General features: G+C 39.4%; 1 protein-coding gene and 1 pseudogene across 1 annotated transcript; both read right to left on the reverse strand.

The window, feature by feature from the left end:
• Positions 1–207: 207 nt before the first annotated feature.
• Positions 208–1,903, reverse strand: LOC103940945 (annotated as a pseudogene).
• Positions 1,904–2,679: 776 nt separating this feature from the next.
• LOC103940947 (CRM-domain containing factor CFM3A, chloroplastic/mitochondrial) lies at positions 2,680–8,171 on the reverse strand. Its single transcript, XM_018645934.2, has 9 exons — positions 7,103–8,171; positions 6,180–6,672; positions 5,979–6,109; positions 4,542–4,892; positions 4,244–4,400; positions 3,872–4,164; positions 3,564–3,623; positions 3,353–3,448; positions 2,680–3,252 (listed from the first exon to the last, which is right to left on the reverse strand). The coding sequence occupies exons 1-9, from the start codon at positions 7,979–7,981 to the stop codon at positions 3,106–3,108; spliced, it is 2,607 nt and encodes an 868-aa protein (XP_018501450.2). The 5' UTR covers positions 7,982–8,171; the 3' UTR covers positions 2,680–3,105.
• Between the last annotated feature and the right edge of the window lie 2,007 nt (positions 8,172–10,178).

Here is a 10,178-nt window from a genome sequence, read left to right on the forward strand (position 1 = left end):
CATGGTATTTTAACAAACATTAAAATGTCGTCACGAGAATCAAATTGATAAATTATTTTAAATTAAATTGATATTTGCAAGAATAATCTATAACGCGAAATTTGGAAATAGACGGCGAGCCATACAAGTAGTCCAAAAATCTTGTAAAATATGAGAATCCTTTTCTTACCTGCTCTAAAGGACTGCAAATAACATCTTAAACAGAATTGGCTTGACAATTTGTTGATACACATCCAATATTGGAGTAGATATCAACAATATCTTATTTATTCTTAGTTTTATAAACTTAAGCCCCCATTCCTAATTTTTGGGCAACAACTTTGGCTAATGCAACTCCCTTAACAAATGCAGCTACCTTCACCAATTGAACCACCACTCCAATTCCATCTTCTGCAACCCTAGGAATACTAGAGTCCAATAACAATTCTGCCCCAGAAGTAGTACTCTTAATCTTCTTATTCTTCTTTACATGCATATACTTGCTACAGTTCAGAACCTTGAAAAACTCATCCACAGCACTCACCCACCAGATCCCGGAACAAGTGAAGCCTTCGAAAAACGCCAAGTGACCGCCGTGCTTTGTGGTGGCCAAAACAACATTCGCATTGTCCCTACATTCATCCCAAGGAATGGGCTCTCTGGTGCAGATTGGATCGTCCAAAGCGCTGATACAAAGAAGGGGAACCGCCATGTTGCACACGTAGATGGAACTGCTTGTGCGCCTGTAAAATGTGTCGACAGTCTCAAACTTCCACGTCGCAGGTAGCATGGTAGTGTCGAATGCAATGCATCTTGCCGTCCCAATTTGCAAGCCGGGAGTAGGCATGCTGGTGAAATTGTGCATACCATTGAAGGCCTAGTGTTAGAGCTTTGTCACATAACTTCTGCAGAAAGGTACGCTGAATGAATCTGTCACCAATGAGAAAGTCCCACGGATTACAGATGGCTGCAGTGCCAGCAACCGGGACATTGTTTCCGTCTTCCCCAAGATACTTCACCAAAATGTTGGCACCTAGACATACGAAAGTATCGATGCCAACAGAAATTAAATTGGAAATTTGATTGAAATGTAATACTAGGAAGAGTAGTGTTAACTTACCAAAGAATCTCGACCGTAAATTGATGAAATAGTCAAATTAAATTTTACAGTCTGGCAAGAAGCACATTTCCTGACAAGAAAATACTAGAAATTCACTCACCTATGCTTGTTCCGATAAGAAACAATGGAGCCTTGGGATGCTTATGGTGGAGGTGATTACTGACTTTGCGAATATCATCAGTCCATCCGCAATTGAAGATGAAGTTTGAAGTAAGTGGAACTCCACCAAGTCCTCTGTGGTTGCTGATTACTACATTCCATCCCATTTTAGCTGTGTTAAAGGCAAGATGCCTTACATAAGCGGAATCCGAATCACTTGTTAGTCCAGGAAGTACAACTACAATGGGGGTTGTGCTGTCACCTTTAGGCACAAGACCACCACCAAATATATGAGAACTCGCTGCCGCCGCCCAATCCAACGCAATAGTACCGCCATCCGACAGGCGAAAAAATTCTCTTTGGTATGTGACGTCAGGAGTGTAGCCAAAAAATTTGAGGAAAAGATTCTGCAGATGAGGGCTCGCGAGCCAGGGCGTGGCCAAGTACCGGGCATGGAGTACCCAGCACTTGGAAACCACGCCACGGTAGATGTGGGAATTGGAGTTGTATGTCAAGTCCACATAAAAGCCTCTGAATCCAGTGAAAAAGTCTTGCCAGAAATGGAAGTCCAAGTAGTTGTAGAGAACACATAGGAGATGATGAGGAACCCTAACAAGTAGTGCCAGACGGGAATGCGGTCGCGGCGGTGAAAAGAAGTTCGTAGGGTTTGACGGAAGAGTCATGAAAGCTCCGAAAGCAGTCCATGACGATGGCGTTGTCTCCTCAGAGTGGAAAACTGAAGTGAATGGCTCTCTCTGTAGGCAGTGCTTTCCTGCATGTGTGCTGGTGAGATATTGTAAACGCTCGCATACTAATTGGGAGCATTAAAAACATGATCGAAAACTAAAGTGCATTGGGATTTAGGGTTTGGGAATTACATACGTGCAGGTTATCTGGTCAGTTTCCAATGAATTTAATTAATTTTTGTTGAAACAAATCAATGGATTAGACTCGTAATAGTCGGGGATTTCTAGTAATCAAGTGAAATGAACGAAGACTATTAATTAATGTGTTGAGTTGATTAGTTCTAGAATTTGAATAATAGATGAACACCATGTTTGAATATTTCCTGCATGCAGTAACTCAGAAGTTTCTTTACTAAATATATGCGTAATCTCATTGACACCCACAAACGCTTATGGCTCAGTTAATTAGGAGCATCCGTCTATACAGTCAAGTTCCAGAGTTCGACTCCCCTTCCCCCAATATTGCTTCTATCGGAAAATAGCAATCCTTGTTTATCGACCAATATCGAAAAAAAATAGAAAAATAAGCTAGCTATCAACATAGCTTTGAAAATGCAAAAGCTGTTGCATGACGGCGTGAGTTTAAATCCGTCGATAGTTAATCTAATAAAATCTATCGTTTGACAAAAAAATAAAAACATATAGCATTTAAAATGGAATTTTCCCAATCTATATGAAACCAAATACATATATCACCATCAAATATTGAAATCAGTAAGGTTGTAGACTAGAATAGGCGATGAAATATCCACTGTGACTTAAGAATCATATTCATTTACATAGAAGGCTTCTCCAGCAAAACTGTTATACAAGTTTGGGACCTGAAAACATCAATATGCCCTAAAAACCAGCTACATCTAACTCCTCCCACAATTTAAGACGACTTATCCTGCTGTATGAGCTATTTCTAGTTCAAGAATTAAAAGACATGGGAGATCGTGATTCGTGACAGAAACTTGTACCATAAAACTAACTTAGAGTTAAGTAGATGTCAGCCTGCCCAAATTATCTGTACAATGTGACAAGCAACCATTGTGACAATTTCTGAACGCTGCTGTACCATTGGTTTATGTTCAGTTGATTCCATCATTGTAGGGAGTTATCTTCTTCATCTTGCTAATCATCGTCTAGCGAACCCTCTGGCACAGCATACAAATGTTGTCAAGGAACTTCCAATTCCGTTTGAGAATCCTCATTCTGGATATTATAAGGAAAAATGGATTCCAGGTGAGGATCGTGAGTTGAGTAATTGCCTTCATCTTCACCATCATTTTCTGTGCTATATGTTTCAAGATAAACATCTTCTTCCTTCAAAAGGATAACAAAAGGATTAAGATGTCAGAACAGTTGGTTTAACTACAGTTTAACCACAAAGAGAGTAAACATAGAAGATTAAGCAAATACTAGCCTCGGAATCATCATCATCATCATCAGTTGGATATGAAGAATCTAATTTGTTGTACAATACTTCATCTCCACGCTCTTTCACAGCATCCATTTGTTCCTATCAATGTGAAACATGAGCCACTTAGAACCAAAGAATGATATTTTTATATTTCGCATGCCAAGTGAAATAGTTAGACTTGTAAAAGCAATAAGTGAAAGTGTTAGGGGCATACTATTTCGGATCTAAGTGTGTCCACTTTACTCTGCACCACTGAAATATGTTTTAGAAGAGCCTGTTCCACAGAGGAAAAAAAATAAGTTAGGAACATTATTGTTCACAAAATTAAATAAGTTTAGTGTGTTTTAATGGAAAAGATGAACAGGGTTAAACAGATCGAACCGCACAAACCAAGCATTAAGTACTTATTGGCAACCTTTACAAAGCTACACTTGCTGGAGTGAATTCTTAAATGCAAGTGTTGTTAACTATCAGATAAAACTAGGATGGTTGAACAATTAGCATTCAAATTTAGAGTGGTACCTCCTGCCGTTGAATCTCAATAGAGCGTGCCAATGCTTTCCTTTTTGTCAAGAGATTCTTTGGCCTCAATGTAGAAGGTCGGTGATAGTCCTTTCCCCGGTACACAATTATGGCAAACTTTTTGGAAACTTTATCCACTGAAACCAAGACACCTCCACTCTCAGCTTCAAGTGCTAATGCAATTTTTTTTACCTGCTCAAAACTTTTAGCATTCACCATTATCTTGACCAATTCCCGGTATTTCCAGTGTAAATGCATGTTCTCCACTGTACCATCAAACACTCCACGTCTACCTGAAGAAATCAATTTTCCATAAGTATACTATAATAAAATCGCAGGCAAGATAAAAAGGTAAAGGGAGAATTGTTATACCAAGAAGTAAGAAAGCTTTCATCCGTAAACCAAGCTTACGAAACATAAACCTCTCTTCATCAGTAATGCTGTCTGGGTCAGCTTGCTGCATAGATGGTTTCAAACACTCCTCTACCTTAGATAAGGCTTGTTCAGCTTTCATTAACTTTCTTTCAGCCTGACAGGCAAAATTTCAAATGTTCAAATGAAGGGAAATTCTAGCATTGGAAGGGTATGAGGTCAAAGTAAGTATTCAGACTTAAGACTGAAACTACAAAATGTTTCTTATATTTGCAATCCAAAGTTTCCGGGAACTTACAAAGGCAAGCTTTCGTTCAAGCTTTCTGACCAAATTGGCGTGCCTTAATATGTCCGCTTCTTGCATCACTTTTTTCTTATGATGATTATCCATCCTCTTTCCCCACTTAGCATCTGCATCCAAAGTCTCCCCAAGTGTACCCGCGGTACCAAAGTGTTGAGCTTGTTCAACATTTGGTATGACCATGGCTGAAGCTCTTAACCTTGCCTGCTCCTCTTCATCTTGAAGGGATTTCGCTAATCTCTCCCTTTCCAGTAACGCTTCAGTGACATCTGGAGACAAAAAATTCTTCCCTCTATAGAAGACCAAGAAGTCCTTGTTTCGAGATAGCAGCACACCCCCAGTCAATCTCTGCCGAAAATAAATAAGATTTGATTGTATGTAAATATGAAATATGAACTCAGATGTAAAATAATGAAGTATATTGGCCTTTAATATTCCATGTTACCAAGCCATGCATGTTATAAGTCGTAAACTGCTTTGATCTATAATTTTATTGTACAATAACAAACCTTTCTACAGATATGTCATTCAGATTCCAAATCATCTAGACTTACAATCTAGATAAAATGATGAACAACGAAACAAAGGAATTTAGGAAGACAAAGAAAACTACTTTCTTTGGGGCATCTATAAAGCATTTCATAAGAAAACAGCACATAGAATTGTAACTTCATGTTTAGGAATTTATCAGGTTAATTCTTACAAAGTAGAAAATGAGAAGAACATTGACTTCATATTAGTAAGAATAATATCTTTGGAAGGATGAAGATGAAAGCATTGCATTTCACTTAATGAGAACTTCGGCAAAAATAAATTTAGACTTCATTGTTAAAACAGCACTACATGGACATCACCAATGAACTACTTAAGCACTACCAAGCTACAACTAAAATAATACAAATGCACTACAAAGACACTAAACAAGGAGCTTTCAAAATGACACCTTCTCTCAATGTATTGCATTGAGTCATTTTCAAGTCCCTCTATCTCACTTTTGTAATGCAGACTGTGGAACTTTAAATTCCCTCATCCAAACATAGTTAGTGAACCAGTCCCTTTCTGATGTAAAACCTCTGTCAGCGATTCAACTCACTTTCATAATTCTAAAAAACAATCTCTAGAAAAACTCGAACCTGGCCAATCTTGTTTCTCTCTTTATAATCTTGTTTCTCTTTTTGTAAGTGGCAAGTTGGCCAACACTATCAATACATGTTGTCAAGAACATTGTATTCTGGTTCCCATTTGTCTACTACCTTTTCACATGATATATACTGATTGCTAGACTTAATAACTAAAATTGTAAGAATAGTATTCACCCAGACTTAACTCAGCACACCAATTTTGAGTTGGTTGACTGCAACAAAAGCGTGTGGCAAGGTGCTGCTTGACAAATAATACCACCTAATGAGACATAAATTGACCGAGTTCTATTACCTTGATGTCTTCAGCCATTCGCTCACTAGTAGTCAGCTGGACACCACGTTTCAGTGCAATCTTTGCAATCAAACTTCGTTCCCATAATTTAGCCATGGCCACTGCTAGACCCTGGAGCTGTCTGCTTCGACCTATGGACAAAGTTTAAACATTATCAAATCAGCATCTTGTCACTTATGTGCAACACATGAAATTGCATACCTAAAGCAAAATGTGGTGGAAGAACCCTCGCCAGCCTTCTCAAAGATGTTGCCTCTTGTAAACCAAGGGAAGATCGCACACCATACGGAAGTACTCTGAAGGGTGGTTCGTAACCAGGAACTATCCCTGGAAGCATATCTGCATCTACAGGTAATGGATCACATCCAGGCCAATCTTTGAATCTGGGGCCTAAACTATCTAAAAGTTCGTCTACTTCATCTTCATACTTCACTTCTGGCAATTGTTCTGTGTCTTTCTTCTCCAAGAAAGTATTCTCCAGCTTTTCTTGGGGTGTATTTACATTACTATAAGAAGCAATCTCAACAAAGTTTCCCACAGATTTATCAGCAACAGTTGGTAAAGATGCCAAAGAGCTGTCATTTTTCTTGTATATCCGCTTGTTTAGCTGCACTGAAGGAACCTCATAGCTCACACCTCTGTATAAAGAAAGAGATGTACCCGACCTCCAGACCACCAAACCACCAGTTTTCCGCTGATAATAACAAGAAAACAAAACAAAATCAATATATTAGATGCGAACAACCACTTCATCCTTAAACATGCTATTCTAAAAACTTTTAAAAACTTTCTCTTTTTGTTTTGCTTTCGATTTTATTTTGTTCTTAATGACAGATTTCATTGCAGAAGATAAATACTGAATGGAAAGACCAAAGGAAACCTTTGAGGTGCAGGTACAACTTTATGTATTCATGTTCAGTTTGTAGATCAAAAGCGAAGAAAAATCCTTGAGCTTCTAACTCTAGCTCAATTTTTTGTTTTGCGGAATATATATTTTCTGTGTTTTATACTTATATATCCTTTCACTTGATATCAAATGAAAAACGCTGAGTGGATGAGTTTAATAAAAAGATGAGAAACAAAACTAACACACAAACTTGTAACGAAAGTCATAACAAACAAACCTCCAATATCTCATGCATTCTCTTCATGTTAAGAGCTGGTGGACCTTCAACTTTCAATCTCACAATCTCCGAAGTCTTCCATCTCTCGTGGATCATGTCCACTACGGCTTGGGTAACACCAGCACCTCCAATCCTAGTCTTGTGCTTCTTCTGAAATGTCAAATTCCTCAGCCTCCTCAACTCAGACTCCGGAAGAGTCAATTCCGCTACTGAAGTCCTACTCTTCCTCCTCACCGAACCCTCCTCCTGCTTCTCTTCCTCTGCAGGCTTTTCCCATGGAAACCTTACCTTCCCATCACTTCCAAACACATTCTCTACCCCCAATGGTGAATCAGCCGAGAACCCACCTCTCGAATTTGGCAGCATTCCTTCCTCAACATAAAATATATCCTCCACTGAACCCTTCTCAATCACTCTCTCCCTTACTTCCCCTTTACTGTCATTACTATCATCAACGTACCCGAACTTCTTCAATTTCTCCACTATCTTCTCCATTGTACTACCACCACCATTTCCTGAACCATTCCCACTTTCACTACTCTGATAATCCAACACAGCCCGAGGCGGTTTTGGTCGATTATGCTTTTGAGATTCATTCCATTTATTAATCCAACTACTACTACACAAATTTCTCTTGAGTTTATACTGATAAACGGGTCGATTTCTCCCAACAAAATTCGATTTCCTCACTGGGTTTTGGTCAGGGTTTAAGGGAGAGCTGATAATGTAGTGGGTGGCATAGAAAGTGTGGTTCTTGAAAGGAATTGAAGAGCCATACCTGAAGAACTGGACATGGGCACCATTGAATTTCGACAAGGAGCTCTGGAACGAGTCGAACAAGCTCGTAGGGTAAAGTTGACGACTGGGCACGAGAGTCATCGCGGATTGAAGAGACGGAGGGGCATCAATTTTATCAGAGGCTTGGTGAGGTTTTATGAGGTTCAACTGATGGGAGAACAAACACTGTTAACTTCTTCCTCGTGTATTCTGTGGCTATGTTGCTAGCTTGTTATTATCCATGGCGGGGAGCAAATATCTAAGCGGCTGCACTTATTTTTTTATTTTTTTTTATGTAGAAGAAATTTATTAAAGCTTAAAACCCCTAATACAACTGTTTCTAATACAACCAAAATTAAAGGCCTTCATAGCCGAAAACGGAAGACAATAATCCTAAAAATGAGGGTTGCACACTGAGGCCCAAATGAGCTAATGCGTCCACCATGAAATTAGTTTCCCTATAAATATGCTTCCAACTGATGTGCTGAAACCCAAAAGCCAACCATTTTATATATGCTATGATAGGTTTAAGATGCAGCATCCAAACATCTTGCACCACCTGGATAACTAGCCTAGAATCCCCTTCCACCATCAGTATCTTCACACCTTTATGCTTAGCCAACAAAAGCCCTTCCTGTAAAGCAACAGTCTCTGCAACTAAAATGGTGAGATTATCTAAGTTCAACGCCCCAGTACCAACAAGTTGCCCTTCCTCATTTCTGAGAACAAAAGCAGCTGCAAAACAATCCAAACTAACACACCCATCACATAACCATGCGGTGGAGGATGCCAGCAAATGGGTTGTTGGTACCAAGGTTCACCCTTAGAGATCTTCTTACTATTAACCTTAAAAAATGATTACACTTGTGGCAACGGAGATACCCCTAGTAGGACTAGGATTCATACTTCTAATATTATTTCTATCATTCCACATTTGCCAACACTTTAGAAGAGCTTCACTAAGATCATTCAAATCATTGCATTCAGCATTGTCAATTATTTCAATCAAATCTAACACATTATTAAACTGAGTCCAATTATTCTTCGAAAGACTTACCTGAGAAAGCTTCCATGTCACATCCCGGCCTGAGCCCCCTACCACATCCCAGGATCGACTCCACCGTAGCATAATATTATCCCGCTTTGGGCCCCTACCACATCCTCACGGTTTTGTTTCTGGGAACTTACATGAGAACTTCCCAGTGAGTCACCCATCCTGGGAATGCTCTCGCCCGAACTCGTTTTACTTCGAAGTTTCGATGGAACCTAAAGCCAGTGAGTTCCCAAAAAGCCTCGTGCTAGGTAGAGATAGGAATATACATATAAGACTTACAGGATCCACTCCCCTGGGAGATCTGGGATCTTATAATCCACTCCCCTTAGGGATCCGACGTCTTTGTCGGCACACTTCCAGCCAGGGATTGGCTCTAAAACCAAATTGTCACATCTAGGCCCGAGCCCCTTGGTATCAAAGCTGTGACACATCTCGACCCCGAATGTCCACTAGGACTCCGAATCAAGGTGTGTTGGGCGACACCTGGAAGGTGACGAAGCTATAAAGTGTGATAATGTGTAAATTATGAATAAATTTAAACCTAGAAGTGCCTAAATACACGAGTGCGCGATGAACGGGTATGGACCCATACACACGTGATACAGAGCATAAATAGAGTACAGGAAGGTAAGATAACAATTATACCATCATAAGAAGCCACCTGCATTGGAAAGTACCACGAATCCTCGTTGATACGAAAACTTTACTACTAGAACCTGGAGGGGTGCAAAATAGAAAATGTGAGTGGCGAAAACAAAGCTTTTCAAAAACCATTCACTTATCAAAAGTAATAACCCCTCGCCGTAAAACCTGTATAATTTCCCAGAAAATCATAATACGTATAAGGATGAAATCAATTGTATACTATCAGTAAATCCAGAAGTATACCATGATACTGCATCTCATCAGCAATATAAATAATTAGGTGTTTAATAATCCATGCTAGCACGTAAGTCGGAGTCACCTATAGTGACCTGTACAACTCACCCATATCTCATCAATCAATGCTAGCACGTAAGTTGGAGTCACCGGAGTCACCTGTAGTGACCTATACGACTTACCCATATCTCATCAATCAATGCTAGCACGTAAGTTAGAGTCACTTATAGTGACCTATACGACTCACAAGTAACCTGTACGACAATGTCAAAGTTGCCTATCATTGCAACTTGGACGATAGTGTCGGAGTTGCTTAAAACATAAATATAGTCATACCTCTCAATCATTTCAAATAAAATGTAATCA

Source organism: the organism of the source record quoted next, unplaced genomic scaffold, assembly GCF_019419815.1.
Source record: "Pyrus x bretschneideri cultivar Hongxiangsu unplaced genomic scaffold, Pyrus_bretschneideri_v1 Contig21, whole genome shotgun sequence".
In the NCBI taxonomy this organism is placed as follows: Eukaryota; Viridiplantae; Streptophyta; class Magnoliopsida; order Rosales; family Rosaceae; genus Pyrus; species Pyrus x bretschneideri.

Excerpts from the sequence above, each read along its gene's own strand:
- LOC103940947 (XM_018645934.2), bottom strand. The coding sequence starts at position 7,981 with ATGACTCTCGTGCCCAGTCGTCAACTTTACCCTACGAGCTTGTTCGAC. Across the intron at positions 6,673-7,102 it reads GAATGCATGAGATATTGGAG|CGGAAAACTGGTGGTTTGGT; the intron begins GTTTGTTTGTTA and ends TGTTATTATCAG. Across the intron at positions 3,449-3,563 it reads ACACACTTAGATCCGAAATA|GAACAAATGGATGCTGTGAA; the intron begins GTATGCCCCTAA and ends TCACATTGATAG.